General features: G+C 38.0%; 2 protein-coding genes across 3 annotated transcripts; one reads left to right on the top strand and one right to left on the bottom strand.

Moving 5' to 3' along the window:
• Positions 1–8,401: 8,401 nt before the first annotated feature.
• Positions 8,402–12,066, bottom strand: LOC133861746 (oxalate--CoA ligase). Of its 2 annotated transcripts, none has more exons than XM_062297544.1 (4): positions 11,665–12,054; positions 10,388–11,435; positions 9,417–9,520; positions 8,402–8,716 (listed from the first exon to the last, which is right to left on the bottom strand). In XM_062297544.1, exons 1-4 carry the CDS (start codon positions 11,863–11,865, stop codon positions 8,498–8,500), a joined length of 1,572 nt encoding a protein of 523 aa, XP_062153528.1. In that variant the 5' UTR covers positions 11,866–12,054; the 3' UTR covers positions 8,402–8,497. The 2 variants fall into 2 exon arrangements, with proteins under 2 accessions (XP_062153528.1, XP_062153529.1); XM_062297545.1 differs by lacking the exon at positions 8,402–8,716 and adding an exon at positions 8,848–8,926 and having other exon boundaries at positions 11,665–12,066.
• Positions 12,067–16,008: 3,942 nt separating this feature from the next.
• Positions 16,009–16,986, top strand: LOC133860368 (uncharacterized). Its single transcript, XM_062295990.1, has one exon. The coding sequence runs from the start codon at positions 16,009–16,011 to the stop codon at positions 16,984–16,986; it is 978 nt and encodes a 325-aa protein (XP_062151974.1).
• Positions 16,987–21,338: the final 4,352 nt, after the last annotated feature.

Raw genomic sequence — 21,338 nt, 5'->3', positions numbered from 1 at the left:
TTGCTCGGTGATGATGGATTCAGCTTATTTTTGAGTCAACAAAAAAGTACAAAATTCACAACGATGACTTCACGACAATTCATGGCTGAAACCGGCCGATGGTTTCCTTCATGAAGACCCCCAATCTGCGTCCACCGACACAAAATCAAAACTCTTCACTGCGGATGCGCAAGATAAGTCCATACCTTTCTTTTCATTCTGATTTGTTAAATTGTGGAAAGAAATTCATGGTGTGGATAACTATATGTGCTATGATGAAATCCAATGATGAGAAATTTTGGAGTGTCAGATCTGAAACTCTCTTCAACAAGAGGCAAAGATCAATAGCTATTGTGCCCTTGTCCGTTTACAAGCGCTTCGTAAAAAAAAAAAAAAACATGAAGCCTTACAACTATACTATTGAGTTTTGGTTGGAATGATGCTTCTCTTCTGAAACTTGTTGATTTTTAATATTTTTTATTGGCACTACAAGACAAATAATTGGGTTTATAAATGAAGAATGATGGTTTGACCTTCTCAGATAACTATATGTGCTATGATGAAATCCAATGATGAGAAATTTTGGAGTGTCAGATCTGAAACTCTCTTCAACAAGAGGCAAAGATCAATAACTATTGTGCCCTTGTCCGTTTACAAGCGCTTTTTTTTTTTTTAAAAAAAAATGAAGCCTTACAACTATACTATTGAGTTTTGGTTGGAATGATGCTTCTCTTCTGAAACTTGTTGATTTTTAATATTTTTTATTGGCACTACAAGACAAATAATTGGGTTTATAAATGAAGAATGATGGTTTGACCTTCTCAAGCCTTGATTTTACGAAAAATTGAAAAAATTCTTAGCCCATGCCTTTCCTTTTATTAGAAAGAGATTTTTGAGTCAATAAAAGTATATCTCTAGATTTGTGCTCGTCTATAGTACCGGCAACGTGTTTGTTAACCTTCTCTGCAGAGATGACAAGAAAGAAAGGGCCATGACGTTGTCAATCACAATCCGATCACATGGGCAGCGACGTGATTGAGAGAGAGGGAGACAGACATGAGAGAAAAATAAATAAAGAGAAGAGTTTGAATTCTGGAAGGAGATGGACATTATGAAGACGTGCGGAAGGGATTGAAGAAAGGACTTGGATCACGCATTGAAAACTTGTAAAAGTGAAGAAGAGACAAGGCCAGGGCTCTTATTTTTCTGTTTGTCGAAAAACAACAACAAAAAAAAAAGCCCAAAGTTACAGCTCCAGGAATAAAAATCCTAGCTGCCTTCACGGAAGCAAAATACCAAACAGAAGAACCTGCAGCTTCTTTTTCCATCATGTACGAACGAAAAAAAAAAAAAAAAAGAAAAAATAAAAAAAGAAAAAAAAAAAAAGAAAAAAAAAAAAGAAGAAGAAGAAGAAGAAGAAGAAGAAGAAAAAGAAAAGAAAAGAAAAGAAAAAGAGAAGAAGAAAGAAAGAAAGAAAAAAAGTTAGATCCGAGGTGTTTTACCGAGGCGAGAAGTTAGTTCCGAGGTGTTCTACACAAGTGAAAAGTTAGATCCGAGGTGATTTACCGAGGGAGAAAGTTAGATCCAAGGTGATTTACGGAGGGGAAAGTTAGATCCGAGGTGTTCTACTGAGGGGAAAGTTAGATCCGAGGTGATTTACCGAGGGAGAAAGTTAGATCCGAGGTGTTCTACACAAGTGAAAAGTTAGATCGGAGGTGTTTTACCGAGGCGAAAAGTTAGATCCGAGGCGATTTACGGAGTGAAAAGTTAGATCCGAGGTGTTTTACCGAGGCGAGAAGTTAGTTCCGAGGTGTTCTACACAAGTGAAAAGTTAGATCCGAGATGTTTTACCGAGGCGGAAAGTTAGATCCGAGGTGATTTATTGAGGCGGAAAGTTAGATCCGAGGTGATTTATTGAGGTGAAAAGTTAGATCCGAGGTGATTTATTGAGGCGGAAAGTTAGATCCGAGGTGTTTTACCGAGGCGAAAAGTTAGATCCGAGGTGATATACCGAGAAGAAAGTATAATCCGAGAAGTTTGATCCGAGGGTATTCTACCGAGGCGAAAAGTATATACCAAGATGACACATACCGAGAGTATTATTTCGAGGGTACTATCCCGAGGAGACTATGCCCGAGCTCCTAGTTCCAAATGGCACACTTTGAGGACCCCTCTAGATTTGCCATCCTCCTAAGTGGACAATCACGTGCCGAGGGACAAATCCGAGCCGAGGGTCCAATTTGAGGAACTCTCCCAAAGAGCACCATATCGAGTGGCGTGCAGGATAAAGAGTTCCAAATAAGACAGTTCATCTTCATCGAATTCACCAGATAAGTTCATACTCTTCTTTTACAACTATGATTTATAAATGTTGGTTTTTATCAACCAAGAAAATATATATATGCATGCACTTGTACGCTTTGCCGAAATGTATATATATTTTGATAAAAATAGACTCATGTGTTGAGGCTTCACTCCTGTCGTGAGTGAAAGGATCACAAAATCATCTCGACGGATGAAAAGGATATATAGTGCTACTGTGCATTCTGCTATTTTGTTTTAGTATATGCAGTGCTTTGTTAACCCTGCAGAGAAAAAGAAAAAGCCTCTCGGTTAGTCCAACACCGAGAGCAGGAAAAGCCTCTCGGTTAGTCCAACACCAAGAGCAGAAAAAGAAAAAGTCTCTCGGTCTAACCAACACCGAGAGCAGGAAAAGCCTCTCGGTTAGTCCAACACCGAGAGCAGAAAAAGAAAAAGTCTCTCGGTCTAACCAACACCGAGAGCAGGAAAAGCCTCTCGGTTAGTCCAACACCGAGAGCAGGAAAAGCCTCTCGGTTTGTCCAACACCGAGAGCAGGAAAAGCCTCTCGGTTAGTCCAACACCGAGAGCAGAAAAAGAAAAAGTCTCTCGGTCTATCCAACACCGAGAGCAGGAAAAGCCTCTCGGTTAGTCCAACACCGAGAGCAAGAAAAGCCTCTCGGTTAGTCCAACACCGAGAGCAGGAAAAGCCTCTCGGTTAGTCCAACACCGAGAGCAGAAAAAGAAAAAGTCTCTCGGTCTATCCAACACCGAGAGCAGGAAAAGCCTCTCGGTTAGTCCAACACCGAGAGCAAGAAAAGCCTCTCGGTTAGTCCAACACCGAGAGCAGGAAAAGCCTCTCGGTTAGTCCAACACCGAGAGCAGAAAAAGAAAAAGTCTCTCGGTCTATCCAACACCGAGAGCAGGAAAAACCTCTCGGTTAGTCCAACACCGAGAGCAGGAAAAGCCTCTCGGTTAGTCCAACACCGAGAGTAGAAAAAGAAAAAGTCTCTCGGTCTAGCCAACACCGAGAGTAGGAAAAGCCTCTCGGTTAGTCCAACACCGAGAGCAGGAAAAGCCTCCCGGTTAGTCCAACACCGAGAGCAGGAAAAACCTCTCGGTTAGTCCAACACTGAGAGCAGAAAAAGTCTCTCGGTCTATCCAACACCGAGAGCAAGGAAGAATAGACAGTCCCCAGGTATCGATTGATCTCTGCTAAGAATAAAGCAGCAGTCCGAGACAGAATGGAAGCACTTCTTCATCAAACTTCTCCAAAGATGATCAAGCTACATCAGCGTCCATCTGACTCCCCACCTCGAACGACTTGAAAGAGTTATAGTGGGGATGTTCGGGAAAGAAATCATCCCGAATCCTTTCCTCGAACGACCCGAAAGGGTTATGGAAAGGATACGACGGCAAGATTGCAGGTTTTCGGAAGGACAAGAACATCCAAGATAGAATCGGCCCGAGTCCTTTCCTCGGACGACCCGAAATGGTTATGGAAAGGACACCAAAACAAGAAAACCTCTCGGTTGGAGGTCTCCAGACGTTAAAAGATTGGAGCATTCGAAGATAAAGAAATTAAAAGGTAAAGATTTCAAGTTATGATTTCATTTCAGTAATATATAAAGTCTTTTACAGGTCACAAAGATTTCAGAAAGGAAGGTAAAGCTCAGCGACCTGACTACCCACCTCGAACGACTTAACCTGCGGTCGCAGACTAAAGTTATGGGGGGTAGTTCATTAAGGTAAACAGGAAGGTAAAACTTCAGAATGATAAAGATTCAGGGAGAAAAAGCTCCAGTATGACAGAGCTTCAGGAAAGATTCAGTATGACAGAGCTTTAGGAAGGATCCAGGGAGATAAAGATTCAGAAAGATAAAGCATAAAAAAGATAAAGCTTCAGAAAGAGTTTCAGTAAAGATTCAGGAAGATAAAGCTTCAAGGATGACAAAGCTTCAGGATGACAAAGGTTCAGGATGGTAAAGGTTTAAGGAGATAAGGCTTCAGGATGACAAAGGTTCAGGATGGTAAAGGTTTAAGGAGATAAGGCTTCAGGATGATAAAGCTCCAGGAAAACAAACAGGAAGGTAAAGGTTTAGAAAGACAGATCTTCAGGAAGGAAAAGGTTCAGGGAGATAAAGTTTTAGAACGACAAAGCTTTAGGACGACAAAGCTTTAGGATGACAAAGCTTCAGAATGATAAAGTTTCAGGAATGAAAAGCTTCAGGAAGGTATGAGGATAAAACCTCTTTAAAAAATCATCAAGTAAGACTCAACACTTTGATGCAAATAGTTTTTTTTTATTCTCCTCTGTAAAATTTTTCAACAAACCGATTGATTGTTCAAAATATTTAGGGTAGCTTAAATTTCAAAAAATTAGACCAGTTCTTCCCTCGGAAAAAACTGACACAAACCGATTGTTTGTTCGAGTTTTGGAGGTAACTCTAGTATAAAAGTAAGATTTATAAGAAACCGAGATATGTCTCGGAAGAACTTTTTGAGTGAGAAACTTTAAACTTTTTTCCAGGTAAAGATGTTCAATTCAGTTTGAAAAATTATGAGGTTCTACGGCTAATAAGATAAGGAAAGTGAAAGTCAAAAAGTTCAAGACTTCCATTCATTAACATTGAAATTTTGTTCATTACAAAAAAAAAATTTTACATGAAAAAGAAAAGATACATTTGAAAAGGAAAGTTCAAGTATTTACAGGTGGAAGCCCTGAGACTCACTCCGAACTCCGAGATCTCTTTTACACCATCGTCAAGGATACCAAGAGGACTTGACTATCCGCCTCGAAAGACTTAGCCTGCGGTCGCGGACTAAAGCTATGGGGGGTAGCTCAACAAAGTTAAAGCTTCTACAAAGGGAAAATCACCGAAGCTACACCAAACTCTCAAATTAAGATCTCTCAGGAGCAACTCGAACAAAGATACGGGGAGACAACCCCTATAACAAACCATACGGGGATATCACCTCTACAAAAAATAACCAAGTAAGTTCATCGCTTCAAAAAGATTTTTTCATATCCTCCTCGGTCATAACTTACACAAACCGATTGTTTGTTTAAGTTAAGGAGGATAACTCAAAGTAAGATTTTTCTCTCCTAGTCACGGAGTTCAAAACAAAAATATTTTTGAAACAAAAGATTTTTCTTACCCTCCTCGGAGTTAACTTACGCAAACCGATTGTTTGTTCAAGTTATTAGAGGATAAGTGAGAATTGATTTGTCATGGAAAGTTTTTCCATAACAAAGAATTCAAACATTACAAAGTTCGAAAATAAAGATATTCACAGGTGAGACCAAGCTAGATGGTATTCAGATTAGAAGATTCGGTACGCCAAGCACAAAACCTCGGGCCACCAGAAGCCCCTAGTCGTTATAAGTCTCGGACAACCAAAGCCTCAGCGCTAGTCTGGGCCTCCGAAGCCCCCAAGAGAGATTTTTGTGGAAGTGGTCTACGAAGCGCTACCGATGAAGAAGCTTCGGAGTGGCATTTCACCACAATCTTGGTGAAATCAACTACATCAGTCCGATCCATCTCCTACCGAGAGTAGAAGATCATCTTCACAACTTTGGCCTGACCGACAATATTATGTAGAGACATTTATGAAGAAGATATCTATGAGAAGTTGTTATTAGTACTATGACAGATCACAAGTTGGATCCACTCAACTCGATCCAAGGAGGAGATAAATATTTAGCAACTACTTCAAGGAAATCAGGTATCAGTTATCCCTGGAAGAATTGGGATAGGACTTATGGTCCAATCAGATAAGAAGAATGATCAGATTAGAAGTCTAAGAAGATATCAGATTAGAAGTCTAATAAAGGATCAGAGTCCAATTAGAACTTTGACAGCAGTTCTAGATCGACAAAGAGCAGGAATTCTAATCCTTCCAAAGATTCGAGGCATTATTCGTCATAATTACTTTGAAAGATGCGGCAATTGTCAGATACAGATTATGGAAGATCCAGATTCAAAAATTGAGGTATTTAATTCTCTTACATTCTAAATTCAAATAAGAGAATTAGGGGGGTAACTGTTGGAGAAATAATTAACACCAAAGACATGTGGGCCTAAGGTAGTATCGGGGGCTGAGCCCATCGGGTTGGCCTGGCCAGATCAGACCTAAGTACAAGACCAGTCGTTATCTCCAAAAAGACAGATATTCAGAATATATCAAGATAGACTTCTATCCCATCAAATATGGGATAAGGTACCTAATAGAATGACATTAGCTAAAGAGAGTGTCATATCCAGTTTGGACTCTACTACCCAATTTGAATTCTATGAAGATAAGATTCAAGACTATGTGATCTAGGACTCAAACTCCTAATTAGAAAGATAAGATTCAAGACTATGTGATCTAGGACTCAGACTCCTAATTAGATTATGTTCCAAGCACTTTAGCAGTTTTATAACTGTGAACTGTGAGCCTATAAATAAGACTACTACGCCAGGTATAAAAAAACAAGCACATTCTCTGAACTTTAGAAATTACTGATATTCTCCAGAAAATTAGTTTGAACTGACTTAGGCATCGGAGTGGGGGCCCGGTCGGCACCCCCATAGTCCGACGAGCCGTTTATTATTTTGCAGATTACGAGGAGAGCGAAGATTAAGGAAGGCAACGAATCACAAGGCAATACGTCACCGTACCGGAAACTGTACCAACAGTAGTTCTTGAGTTTTGAAAATTTTATTTTTTGATACTTAAGTTTCAAAACGTATCGCAGATGATACTTAAGTTTTGCGAAAAGACGAACCAGGGGTTGACACTTGGTAGAGCATTACATTTTGGACAGAGGTACTAAGTTCGTCTTTTCGCAAAACTCAAGTACTATCTACGATATGTTTTGAAACTCAGATACTAAAAAATAAAGTTTTCAAAACTCAGTACTAATAAGTATTTAACCATAATTTTTATTTGCAAAAAAAAAAATGATATTTACTAGGTCCAAAACAGGTCGAAGGTTTCGGTTCAAATAAGAATATGCAAAACTAAGGTTTCAAGATACTCCATCTGCAAGCCACAAAACTTTACCATATTTTAGGGTTATTTTACTGATATCATAATAGACATAATCATGTACGTAAAAAATCCGAACTAAAATAGTATCATGGTCTCCGATTCCAAATCTGAATTTTGGGAAAACATGGAATATCATTTTTCCTTGCTTATAGACCCATTCAAACGCATTAGAAAACTTGAAACCACATTTGTAAGGGTAAAAACAAGCATAATCTTGCTTTGATAACAATGAAAAAGGAGGGTTATATATATATACGACATACGTACCTCTCTTCAAGTAAATCTCCCACAGGTCAGATTCATTGCTTTTCTTATAACGCACAATCTCGTGGACTAGAGGTCTTCTTCGTCACCTAAGAGGCTATTAGAGGCTCCTTAGAGTTTCCACACTTCAAGTTCTAGGGTTCTTGAGAATTAGCATAGATTGAGATTATGGATCGAGAATTAGCATAGATCCGGTTCAAAAAAAATTTAAGGTTAAATCCTAACCCAAAAAGCAAAATTTTTAAAATACCCCTTCATTATAATATATATATATATATATATATATATATATATATATATATATATATATATATATATATATATATATATATATTTAAAAAAAAAAAATGTGACCCCTGACCCACGATGCATGGGTCACCTTTGTGACCCACCTTGGGTCACTTTTGACCCCAGATGGGTCACGTTTTGTGACCCACCAGTGGGTCAAGTTTGTGACGACGGGTCAGACATGATTTTTTTTTTTTTAAAAAATAAATTATTAAATCAAGGTAGTTTTGTAATTTTATAAATATCTTAGGCCCTTATGAAGGACATTTTCCTTCTTAACCGTTTGATTTAACATTAAATTTGGACGGAATGATTGAAATTGCAAAAAATTAAAAGATAGTGATCATAAATTAACACTTTTTAAAGTTTGAGGGGTATGATTGTAAACGTGATGAATGATCAAGAGCGGTGAGTGGAGTTTTTCTCAAAAAAAAAAAAAAAGGAAAGAAAAAAAAAAAGGAGAACAATATATTTCCAATCTGTTGTGACTGATTGCCAAGAGGCAAGAAGAATAATTTTTGTTTGTTCGATCATCTTCATATATAAAAGAGTACTACTGCTAAATGTAGAGAATTGAAGTCTTTAACATACACGCGTACGGCACAGATATATATATATATATAATGTATGTCTAGGCTCCAAACTTTGGGAGTTTAGCGGTAGAGATTTGAGCAAGGAAATGCTCTGCTACAAAACGCCGTTGGATTTTCCCAGTAGCTGTCTTTGGGAGAGAATCAGTGATAAAAACCTTTTTTGGGACTTTGAAGCCCGCAAGACTTTTCTTGCAAAATCTCACTACCTCTTCCTCCTCAATCTCTGATCCTTCTCTTGGTATGATTGCACAGTTAATCTGTATATACGTTCATCATCAAAACAGTCTTAATTAATTTTGCATTTAATTTTCTTCAACAAATTAACCAACGTACACTGGAAACATATATATATATATATATATATATATATATATATATATATATATATCTTTGCTTTAATTTGTGAGTCTCTGGCATCTCGATCATATTGCTGGAGCCTGGAGGATAACCCTAGCGTGCGTACTAAGCTACAAAAAAGTTTGGTAACATTTCTTCACTGATGACTCATGCACTTCCAACAAATTATTAATTATTAATTTCTTAATTTTATTACTATTATTTTGTCGTTTATGCATATTTTATTCCATACTTAATTCTAGCAAATCAAATTCTGAAAGTGCTTTCTGGTAGACGTTTTAATTCCATCGATCACACCATGGCCATATACGTACTGGACGGAATCAAAATTTTTTATTTAGATGAACCAAAATATGAATGAGAGGACAAAATTATTTAATTTAATAAAAAAATTTAAGAATTTTTTTTTGAAAATCGTTGGATCATGGCAATTTCGGTTTGAATGTAGGTCCATCCCTGGCCCAACAAAGAAACAGTGCCATGTACGTGCATGCCAGTACTGTCAAATGGCTTCACGTCAAATATTATCTTTTGGATTGATCAACGCAGTAATTAACATCAATAAAATAAAGGGAACTGTAGTACTTTTGTTAATCTTACCTCTTCGCCGTATTTGTCATCAGGGACCCCGAAAGCAACTCCTTGAGCTATTTCAGGATGAGACAAAAGGACCGCGTCCACCTCAATCGGTGATATTTTCTCGCCTGAAAATTTGAGCACAATAAAAGTTAATTATTATAATCAGGGACGGAGGGAGGGGGGGGGCTGGCAGGGGCCATGGCCCCCCCCCCAAATTTCCTAAAAAAAAAAAATTTAAGGTGAGAAAAAAAAAATAATCTAAAAAATTAAAAAATTTAAGGTAAAAAAAAAAATTTAGCTTACTTGGCCCCTACCTAAAAAAAATTTTCGGCCATTGGCCCCTGCCCATAAGAACTTCTGGCTCCGTCCCTGATTATAATCATGATTTTGGAGTTTAAACTCTAGAGAAATTTCGAGAAGTTTACAGGTTATTTGGCTTTCTTTTCGATCTATTTCCAACTATGTAACGGTGGGGCAGGTGGGTTTGAAACTAAAACTAATAAATAGGAGCAAAAATGTGTGTTTGCGTGTAGGACTCAAATGGTGTTGACGCATGAGTATAAAATTAGTTAAAAAAATTAATTTTAATTTGATCGATTTAATTAAATGAATTTGGTCTCTCAACCCTGATTCATTAATTTTATATTAAGTTTGTAGGTCGTGTAAAAAATTGTTAACCCTAAATGTCTCGTGTTGAGGCATAGTATAAAACTATATAAGTTAACCATAATCCGATCTATTTAACTAAACGAGTCAAATTCTTTAATCTTAACTCTCTAATTTTGTTCATAAATTGTGTAAAAAATTGTCAACTTACTAGCCAAACAAACACTGCTTAACTTGTAAAAATAAAAAAATAAAAATAAAAAAAAAACACTGCTTAAAGATGAAAATGAAATTAAAAACCATGCAAATGACATTTATATTGCTGATGATAAATCTGTCTTGTAATCGCACTTCTATCTTCCAAAAATCAAATAAAAATGTTTTACCTCCACGATTAATGAGCTCCTTGATCCGACCAACAAGATGCAAATACCCGTTCGAATCAAAGTACCCGAGATCGCCCGTATGAAACCACCCGAACCGAAAAGCGGTCTTATTAGCCTCCGGGTTGTTTTTATAACCCAGGGACACATTTGGTCCCCTAATACACACCTCCCCGCTCGTCTCAACCTCTTGAGGCACCCCATTCTCATCCAACACCACCATTTCTTGACGGATCGGAATTCCCACTGACCCGGCCTTATGCGGGCCGTCCTCCGGTAACGGGTTCGACGTCATCAGATGGGCTGCCTCTGTCATCGCATACGCCTCCAGTACTGGAGCCCCGAACGCCTCCTCCAGCCGGCTCAGTATGACAGGCGCCAGCGACGCGCTACAGCTCCGGATGAACCTGAGCTTCGGGTATTCAGATTCCGGGTTACCCAAGTGCCGATCCAATATGATTTGGTGGATTGTCGGCACTGCGGTATACCACGTGGCCTTATACTGGCGCATGTCTGACCAAAACGTTGAACCCGAGAATCGGCCAGCGGCTGGGAGAACCACGGCAGCTCCGGCTCCGAGTGAGCTCAGCAACCCGGCTATGAGCCCGTGGACGTGGAAGAGTGGGAGGACCAACACGGTTGAGTCAGACTCGGTGAGTTTGTAGACCGATCTGATGTTTAGCACCGAGGAGGCCAAGTTGAGCTGGGTAAGCGGGACACCCTTCGGGCGGCTCGTGGTGCCTGACGTGTGGAGGAAGAGGGACACGTCGGATGGGCTGTTGGTGAGTTTGTCGAGCGAGTTGTGGTCTGACTCAGACTGGGCTAGCGAGAGAGTGAGCTCGGTTTCGGCTTCGGAGAGCGCGGCTGTGGCGTGTGGCATTTTAAGCTTTGAAGCCGCGGTTTGAGCTGGGTCGTTTCCTTCTTTTGAGGTTAATAAGAGCTTTGGCTCTGAGTCAGCTAGGTAGAACTCGAACTCCTCGGATGTGTAGGCTGGGTTGAGCGGCGCAGCGGTGGCTCTCGCTCGTATGACGGCTAAAAACATTATAACAAACTGCAGTCACAAATAAATAAACAAATCATTGCCGGTTGCAAAAAAAATAGAAAAGAAAATCGAAATGATGAGCAAAGCGAATTTCTATATTAAAAATGAAAAGGAAAAAAGAAAGGAAAAAAAGAGATCGTTTCTTCTTCTTGTTTTTTAACCCGACGTTTCTCAACCACCAAAGACATAAGAAAAAAAACGGAAAAAAGATTAGAGAAATCATCAGAATGAACAAAACCTCGACGGTGTTGGGGAAGACGAGCGCTACGACATCTCCGACGCTTACACCAGCAGCGACAAGCCTAGAGGCGGCACTTTCGATGAGTTCTTGAAGCCGAGCGTACGTCAAATCCAACTTGCCGGAGACTGAGAGGGCTGGCCGTGATGGAAACTCTCCGGCGGCACTTGTCAACAATCCGGTAAGTGTTGGATTCTCCATTTCTGACGTTTTTTCTCTATCTCTGCCAACTCGGAGATAAGAAGCTTAATGGTTGAGTCTTGAGATGAGAAGGGTATACACGCGGAAACGGTGACTATACGACTTAATCGGCGCAGGCATTACTTTAGGGAGGTTATCCACGTGGCAAGATGTTAGACGTTGGATTGATGAGATGAGATGAGATCTTTTAGCCTGCAACGCTCTTATAATCCGATTGACATTTGATTGGTGAGCAACTGAACCGACCGTTTGAACTGTAATCTAAGGGACGAAGCATTGTAATAGACTTCGTCATAAAATTGACATTTGACATGCTTATAAAATAGTATTAAAATAGTATCAAATTGTATAATGCGTGGATTGATTATATATTCTATCAAATGCTAAATCATTCGCTGTAAATTTGCGTGATTTCCAAAACATCAACTCAAAAATCATGTCAGGTTGTAATTATTTAACAAATAATATTTATAATAATTAAAATATTTATCTTCGCTATAAAGTTGACTAAACTTAGAATCTTTTAGATTTTAGGTTTAGTTCTAATTAAATTCAAAAAGAAACTCACCTCATGTATGGTTTTTATAAGTAAAATCAAACTTTACCATATCTTTTTGTGCCAAGTTGTGTTGGGGCACTTATTTTATTTTATTTTTTTCTTTTTTGGAGTGTGGTCTAGATTTCCAACGGATAATCAATTTTGGCTCGGGTTCGTTATGGTTGAAAGGAAGCCAAGTTCAACACTCACGTCAACATGAGAGGTTGATGGCTACTAAGGCACTAAGGTCTCGTTTGGTTCTCAGAATAGACCACTGTAATGAAATGACTATTCCTAATTAAGGAATAATCATTTCTATGTTTAGTAGGAGTTTATTTATTAGAATAGTTATTCTCATTAGAATAATTATGCCTTTATGAAGAGGAATACATATTCCTCAAAAAATGAGAGGAATATCTAGCTATTCCAATGGGAATAGACTACACTTTCCAGAAAAAAAAAAAAAAAAAAAAAAAAAAAAAAAAAAAAAACTATTTTTACTTTCTTTTTTTTTTAAAAAAAAGAAAAGAAACCCCAACCCTCTTTACGGTGGCTTGCCCACCAACCCAATGCCACACATGACGTTGGGGGTGGTGCGACTACCCTCCGAACCATTTGGAGTTGGAACAGGCCACCCCCGGCTATTGCCACCCACTAGTTTTCATTTTTTATTTTTTATTTTTTTATATATATAGTTTTATTTTTATTTTTTTTATAAAAGAAAATATATAATATGAGGTTTTCTTAGTAATTTTGATTTGATTCTAATTAAAGTATATAAGTTATTACCAAACTAAATATTAGGAATAACCATTACATTCTACTTTATTTTATTCCTGGTAATAACTATTACATTTCTCAATGGAATACTTATTCCGCAAACCAAACGAAGCCTAAAGGCTTGCAATTCAGACCTGTTTATTTCGGCGTAAAATGTTTTCTATTGGAAAATGATTTCTGCTGAAATCATTTTTTAGGATAATGATTTCAGCTAATTAACAACATTTTTCGGTGTTTGGCTCATACAAAAAATTAGCAAATATTTCTTATATTTTCATGCAATCATATTAACTTATAAATATCAACTTTTATTTACATCATAAAAATATTAGGAGAAACTTCACAAAAACCCTCCAATGAACTTCCACGAGTTTTGAAATAATCCCCCTAAAGTTACAAAAATCTCAATTTAGGCTATCAAACTTTTAATTTTTTGCAATGTACCCCACCCGTTATGATTTTTACAGTGAATCCTAACGAATGGGTCAACACGTGCGTTGCACGTGATTTTTTTAACTCTTCTCTCCATGTTATACCATTCACCCTTATTTGTGAAATGTTTAAAATGCCCTCAACCTTAATGCCCAATTTTTAACCTGAAATAAATTTTTTACTCTCATTTCCACTGATCCACATATGTGGCCCAAAGGAATAGGGGCCTGATGGAATGGATTTTTTACTCACATTCCCACTGGCCTACACCTGTGGCCCAAGGGAATAGGGGGCTGCTTGAATGGTCAACTATTATCATCAAGCCCAAGAAGTCCAGTCCTTGAAGAAGCCCAATCCTTGGAAAAGCCCAGTTCTTAGAGAAGCCCAAACCACGAGAGAGATGTGGATGGACCATTTGCTTTAACTTGCTATTACATATAGGCCCAGGATATGATGGAATGGATTTTTTACTCTCCTTACCACTCGCCAACACATGTGGCCTAAAGGAATAGGGGGTTGATGGAATGGATCTTTTACTCTAATTCCCACTGGCCCACACATGGGGCCCAAGGGAATGGGGGCTGTTGTAATAGTCCTTTATTATCATCAAGCCCAAAACGTCCAATCTTTGAAGAAGCCCAAACCTTGGAAAAGCCCAGTTCTTAGAGAAGCCCGGATCACGAAAACAATAAAAACTTATCTACGAAAGAACACATCAAAACCAGGACTCCGTTCCAAAAAAGGAAAACAATCCTAGAAGGAAAATATCAAGGAATGAGTTAGCCAGTCAGGAAACATAATTGCAAGGAGAAACCATAACTCCAAAACCCCAAACAGGCAAAGATCAAGCAAGAATGGAAAGTCTACAAGACCCCTCAATCATTACTCCCAGAAATGCATAACGGTAAGAAACATTATATAAAGGTCCTAGACAAAATACAAAGGACATGGTGAACGATCAAATCAAATGATTTTCTAATATTTGTATCTCTATTGCATTCTCTTTGTTGATTGTCCTTTGATCTCTTTAACCTATTTGCTCACTTTAGCATCGGATATGGCGTCACCACAACCCCCTATTGTACAACGCACCACATCTGATTCTTTGCTCATCAAGTAGGATCTCGAGGTCAGTAGTGGTTGGGCATGGCAATTGAATTAACATAACCTAATATCACACGGTTCACGAGTCAAACCCTCTCGCCACCATACCTTGACGACCCCCAATTTCGTTCCTTGACGAACGATAAAATCACAGTAATTTGTTTTGATTTGCAATGGTATAGGGTTACTTTTCACCAAAAGGCATGCATCCTTCGTGACTTTTTGCTCATCAAGTATGTTTGAAGGTGGTGGCAGTTTCAAGAGATCATTTGAGATTGCTGATGACGAGGACAATAATTCTGAAATGGGGAGGAGTGATATACTGGAGTCACTATGTCCTAGTGGGGAAGATGAAGAAGTAACACATGCACCCAATCATAATTTCCATGCAGTTGACCTAGCTGATCCAGACATCAAACTGAACAAAAATTCTCAGACATTAAGATGTTTAGAGAGGCTGTTAAGATGTATAATGTGCAAAGGAGAAAAGACGTCAGATTTAAAAGAAATGAAAGGAGAAAGTGTATTGTGCTATGTAGAGATCGCAAATGTCATTATCGTGTGTATGGCCGATAGATGGTAGATGAGCAGTCATTCCAAATAATTTCTATGCAGTCGAAACATGTATGTGGCAGGAAATATAAAAATTCGATTGTAAATGCAATTTGGATAGCTGATAAGCTAATTGACAAGTTCAAGGTTTAGCCCAACATGCCATTGGATGTGATATTGGATGAAGTAAAGGATAGGTGGAAGGTAGATGTGAGTACAAGTTGTATGTATAGGGCTAGGAGGAAGGCTGGAAAACAAATTTATGGTAGATTAGAGTGACAGTATGAGAGGTTGTGGGATTATTGTGAAACTGTGAGAAGGACCAATAGAGGAAGTGCTGTGTTGATAAAGGTGGAAAGACCATGCCCTGAGGTTCCACCCAAATTTCATAGGCTATACATGTCATTTGCAGCCATGAAGAAGGGATTTCTAGATGGTTGTAGGCCAGTTATTAAGGTAGATGGGTGCTTTTTAAAAGGGCCATTTAAGGGAATGCTCTTGGCTACTGTTGGTCGAGATGGCAACGACAATATATACACGATTGCATATGCAGTTATTGAAGCCGAGACCAAGGATAGTTGAACTTGGTTCTTGGAAACCCTGGTCTCAGATCTTGGAACACATGACCGGCATGTTTGGCCGACATTTATATCTGATCGACAGAAGGTGATTGCTTTGCACAACATTACTTCATATATATATAGAGTCTTATGCCTACTTTTGAGGATGTGATCCCGATGGCGGATCATCGAGTTTGTGTTGGACATTTGTGGGCAAACTTTAGAGATGAAGGGCATCGAGGGGTTGCACTGAAGGATAAGCTATGGGCTGCAGCATGTGCCTATACCAAAGCCGAGTTCAATGCACATATGCAGGAGTTAAAAAGAATGAGCCCAGCTGCTTTTGAGTACTTGGACAAGATTGATCCAAGTGGGTGGTCTAGAGCATGGTTCCACGATTACCCTAATTGTGATATTTTTGTGAAAAACATATGCAAGTGTTTCAATGCCTACATTCTGAAAGCTCGTGACAAGCCTATATTGACCATGTTGGAGATGATAAGAATAAAACTTATGAGGAGGTATCAGGTCAAAAGGGATGGCATTTCAAAATGGACTGGGAAGTTATGTCCTAAGGTGGCAAAGAAGCTAAAGTCAATTGGGCAAGATGCAATGGAATGTGTTTCCCATTTTGCTGGTGAGATATTGTTTGAAGTGGAAGCTCCCAGACGGTTGCGGTATGTTGTGGACTCGCGTAAAAAAACTTGTGGTTTTAGAAAATGGGAAATGACTAGTATCCCACGTGCGCATGCAGTTTGTGCTCTACTGTTTGATTATGGGGAACCTGAGGATTATGTCCATGAATATTACAGTTTAGAGATGTACAAAAAAGCATATGTCTCATTAATATACCCTCTGCCTAGTGAGGAACAATGGGTTCGTGCTGTCGAGCATGACATATTGGAACCTCCAAGACCAAGAGTCGCCCCAGGTAGACCTATGAAGCTACGAATTAGGGGTCCTGATGAGAGTAAAGACCCTAAAAATTCAAACAGAATGAGGATATTTGGAGCAAGGATGAGATGCTCCAAGTGTAGGGTATTTGGGCACAAGAAAAGGGCATGTCCACTAAATGGGGCTGGACCCTCTGCACAAGCTTCACAATCTACAACAGAGGTCGAGTGTCCTAGCCAGCCTGCAGCAAGTGTGAGTTGACTATATTCACTGTCATTATTATCGACATTATTGACATCATAATCCATTTCAACAGTATCAATATTGTCATCAGCCTCACCCTCGAAGGAATACTGTGTGGAGGGTCCAGCCCCACCACCACCACCAGCAGATTGTATGGAGGGTTCAGGCCAACCACCACCTCCATCCACATCAACATCGAACAGATCTTCATTATCACTCAACTTACCTTCCTACCACGGATCATGCAAACCAACCTTAGCTCTATAGTCATTTTCATCTTTATAATCATCTTCTTCATAATCACCTTCATCACCTCCCCCTTCCCCAAATGATACAATAAATAAATGCACAATGTAATGGTCGATATGGCAAGAAGACAAAAATAAGACATCATCGTCAGAAGTTATTAGGTGCAAACCATCCACAAGACTCTTCACAGGGTCTTTGAAATACATCAAATCTCCATCCTTGTAGCCATATTCTTTTAAAATACCTTCTATCTCAAAGAATGATAGCTTATCATGATCAAAAGTCTCGTGATGTACTGTAACAGAACCACTAACATACTCACACCCGAAGTGTTTGTCAAATCTGGCCCCATGATGAACCTCAAAGACCAATTCAGGGGACCTCATTCTAAAAGGTGAAATGGTAACATACTAGAGTGAAAAAATAATATAAAAAATCATAATAGACTTATTGAGTAATGAATATAAAGGCTGCAATAGTAGACTTTCTGATTATGATATTGGTATAAGCAATGAATGTGGGCCTGAAGGAGAGGTAGAGAGAGAAAAAGGCAGAGTGTATTATCCCCTTCCACTAGACAAAAAGCAAGAGAGTTATTGAAAACAATGCAATCGGGTACATATTGGGACCACTATTGTTAAACAAGCATATAAATGTTTCTCTCAATCAGACAACATGACAAAGACCATATGAGGCAACTAAATAAATCGGATTTACAGACCACCATCGTTATTGCAGTGGACCCAACCTCACAAATGATAATGCAGCAACCGACAGCATCTATGCACACTTGAAAGTAACATATGATTACAACTCATCAGCTAAAGTCGACCCAAAACAAAAAGGTAATAAAAAATTACAAAACCGGCAAACTCAACATTCACATGTGAAAGCAACATCCCAACACCATAAATTTCACAACATCTCAAAATTCAATAAAGGAATTTCAAAATAATTACAAACCCGAACAATATAAACCTAAAAATCCCCAATTTCAGCATAACCCTAATTTTAAAAATGTTCATTTTTTGACTTACCTCCAACCACAAAATGGAAATTAGTGCCATCGTGAGAGAAATCCCTAATTTTCGTAACACACGGTCGCAATGTCACACTTCATAGTTGTTGATAGCAGACGAGATGCTTTGGTTCGAAGAACACGAGAGTTAGTATTTTCAATTGGTCGAAGAACACGAGTGTTAGCGTTTTTTCTTTACCTAAAAGGCATGTGTTTTTTTCAAGGGCATTAAGGTAATTTAACGTGCTAAAACAAGAGTATAAATGGGATGTTATCTTCGTACATGGCACGTGACACGCACGTGTTAACTTTTTCGTTGGGTTTATCTGCTGAGGGTGTTGAAATGCCTGAATTGCAAATTTCTGGAACTTCGGGCGGGTACATTGCAAATTTTTGAACTTTGGTAGCCAAAATTAAAATGGCTGACAACTTCAGGGAGGAGAATTGTATTTAACCCATATTTGAAATATGATTCAACCATGGCATCAATCATAAGAAATATTTTTTATTAGAGTCATATAATTCGATGAAGTTCCATGTGGTTAGTTTAATAAACAAAAGAGGCTGCATGTGATATGAAGCCAGACCTCATTATACTTATAGATATAAGTTACTGAAATATTATAGATTGTCAAACTAACTCCATAAAATATACAATAAGACTTACCAACTACGTACAAAAGAACAGGAAATGAGAGGAATAGAAAAGAAAAGAAAACAAGGCCAAGCAACTTGTTACGACTACACAGAAGGAAAAGGAACAAAAGACCAAAGAAATAAAAAAGCAAACAAATCCTATATGCTACGGTTAGACAAGAAGAGGGAAAGAAACAAAAATGCAATAAATGATAGGTCTTAGACTTGCTGCTGTATAGGAAGGAGAAAGAAGAAAAACAAAATAAACAAAACAAGGAAAAAGTCAAGCATGGGTTGCTGACCAAAAGAAATGGAAATAAATGAGAAAGATTGAAAGGCTACTCAAGCTACAAGGCTACGGTAATCAAACAAGAAACATAAGAAAAAAAGAAAAGAAAAAGGGGGGATGAAGGGACAAGTCATGTGATGGCTTGTACTTGACTAAGAAAGGATAGAAGAAGACAATAAATTATATAATAGGTAAAGTACAACACATAACCGATACAATGAGGAAATAAATAAGAAACACAAGCAAAGTATAAAAAGAGCCTAAGTTTCGATAATAGTACCAAAAAAGTGGGTAAAACAAGAATAGAAGAAGATAAAAAATCAAATCAATAGCAAGATAAAAGGGACAATAACCGGTCACATTGCTACAGACCAAATAAAGAAAAGAAGAAGGCTACTTTCGGTTGTCAACAGTAAGGCCTTTTTTAAAAAAATAATAATAATAATAATAACAGTAAGACTTTTAAAATAGTTATAATGTCTGCTATCTTTGTACCAACACGAAAAGGAAGAAGACAAAGAATATAAAGAACAAGGAATTATGCACGTGACTAATGTACTGTCAACTAAGCAGATAAGGAAAGAAAATAAACAAGGAGATTACCTTGTCTGTAGAAATCAAAAGTCCTTGCAAGAGGGAGAATGGGGTGAGGCTGGTAAGGGTTGTGAGAGGAAAAGAAGGTGACGGCTTAAACACATATTTATAGGGCTAGGGTTTATAGACCAAAAACAATTACTAAGGTTTATAAATGAAAATGAGTATTTTAATAGTGATATAAAGACCATTTAATTCAAAATCAGGTATTTATTATTTACAAATATTAAATCTAGTTTTTTCGTTTTTTGTTTTTTTTAATCAGTGACCCATTCTCATTGCTAAGCCAAACCTACTTTACCTAGGTTTTTATTTAATAGCAATTTACCATCTTATCCTCAAATAGGATCCGAGTTATTACACCAATTTAGCGTAATATCTTCTATCCACTTGAAATGGACTTGGATTTGAACCAAATAACATGATGTAACTAGGTTATACTAGAGGATAAAATTGGACCAAAAATTCTCCCAAGTTGCTGCCACATTAGAAGATGACACAGCAGTCCAATTGGACTGCCACGTGGGTTGTTGTCTAGCACACTTTGGTTTTCTTAATGAAATTTGATATTTTTAAAATTTTACAATTAGTTAGATAACTCTAAGAAGACCATTTTGGCACTTGGTTAGAAGCATTTTGGGTTCGTCTGACGAAGTTTTCATTTATTTGAAGTTTTAGGTCTGTTTAACTTCTCTAATCAAATTAAAGTCCTAACGTGCTCCAATTGACTCCAAATTTTTACAATGTGTTCTCTACACATGAAAGATCATATGATAAGTTTTTTCTTTAAAATATCATCCGAATTGACCTTTATTTTCTAACTCACTCTTATTACATATAATAAATAATAAAAGTGATAACATCATTTATTAGCATTTTATTCATGTTCACTATTTTTTGTGTCTCATAGCCTTTTATTTACTTCTTTATATCTCATAAAAGTATATAAAAATAAGGAAAAATTACATTTAAGCCTCCCCAAACTACTATCCATTTTGGAACTAGCCATAAACTACCAACCCTCGCACTCTGCCCCCCCCCCCCCTCAAAACTACCAATATGTTTCAAAGTGGCCACTCTGTTAGGTCTCCCCGTCAATTTAGATAGAAAATCCACCACGTGCCGTGCACATGACGGAACATGACATAAACTGCCAATAATGCCCTTATCTTTAAACGTGAAATTTCTAAATTGCCCTTGGAAACAATACATGCCAATTGCATTCAAACTAAGACCAAAGTGAACTATATATTACCATTCTTCCATTCGGTAAGACAGAAGGCATTTTAAGTTACGGTTTAGACATTCTCGAGGTTTCCTTATTAAAGCAAAATTGCGTTATTGTTGCCGAAACATATTTGCGTGTTGCCCAAAAATTTCTGGAACAGATTTGCGTGTTGCTTTGCATTTCGTTCTCGAACTAAGACTTGCTCGTGTTGCTTTGCATTACCGAGCTAAGACCTGCTCGTGTTGCTCTGCGTTACTAGTCCACGCATCATCGACGAAAGGTAAGAATTTTCGAGTAATAGTTACAAAGATTGATTTTTGTTTTGGGTTTTTTTGATATCAAACAAAATCTACATG

This window comes from Alnus glutinosa, chromosome 2, assembly GCF_958979055.1.
Source record: "Alnus glutinosa chromosome 2, dhAlnGlut1.1, whole genome shotgun sequence".
In the NCBI taxonomy this organism is placed as follows: Eukaryota; Viridiplantae; Streptophyta; class Magnoliopsida; order Fagales; family Betulaceae; genus Alnus; species Alnus glutinosa.
Note: the sequence above shows the minus strand (reverse complement) of the source record. Positions and strands in the feature narration are given on the sequence as shown.

Bases quoted from the DNA above. Each gene is read 5' to 3' on its own strand.
- LOC133860368 (XM_062295990.1), top strand. From the start codon at position 16,009: ATGGCGGATCATCGAGTTTGTGTTGGACATTTGTGGGCAAACTTTAGA.
- LOC133861746 (XM_062297544.1), bottom strand. From the start codon at position 11,865: ATGGAGAATCCAACACTTACCGGATTGTTGACAAGTGCCGCCGGAGAG. The intron at 11,436-11,664 runs GTTTTGTTCATT...TTGTGACTGCAG, and splicing joins TCTTCCCCAACACCGTCGAG to TTTGTTATAATGTTTTTAGC. The intron at 9,521-10,387 runs GTAAAACATTTT...TCAAATTTTCAG, and splicing joins GGAGCTCATTAATCGTGGAG to GCGAGAAAATATCACCGATT.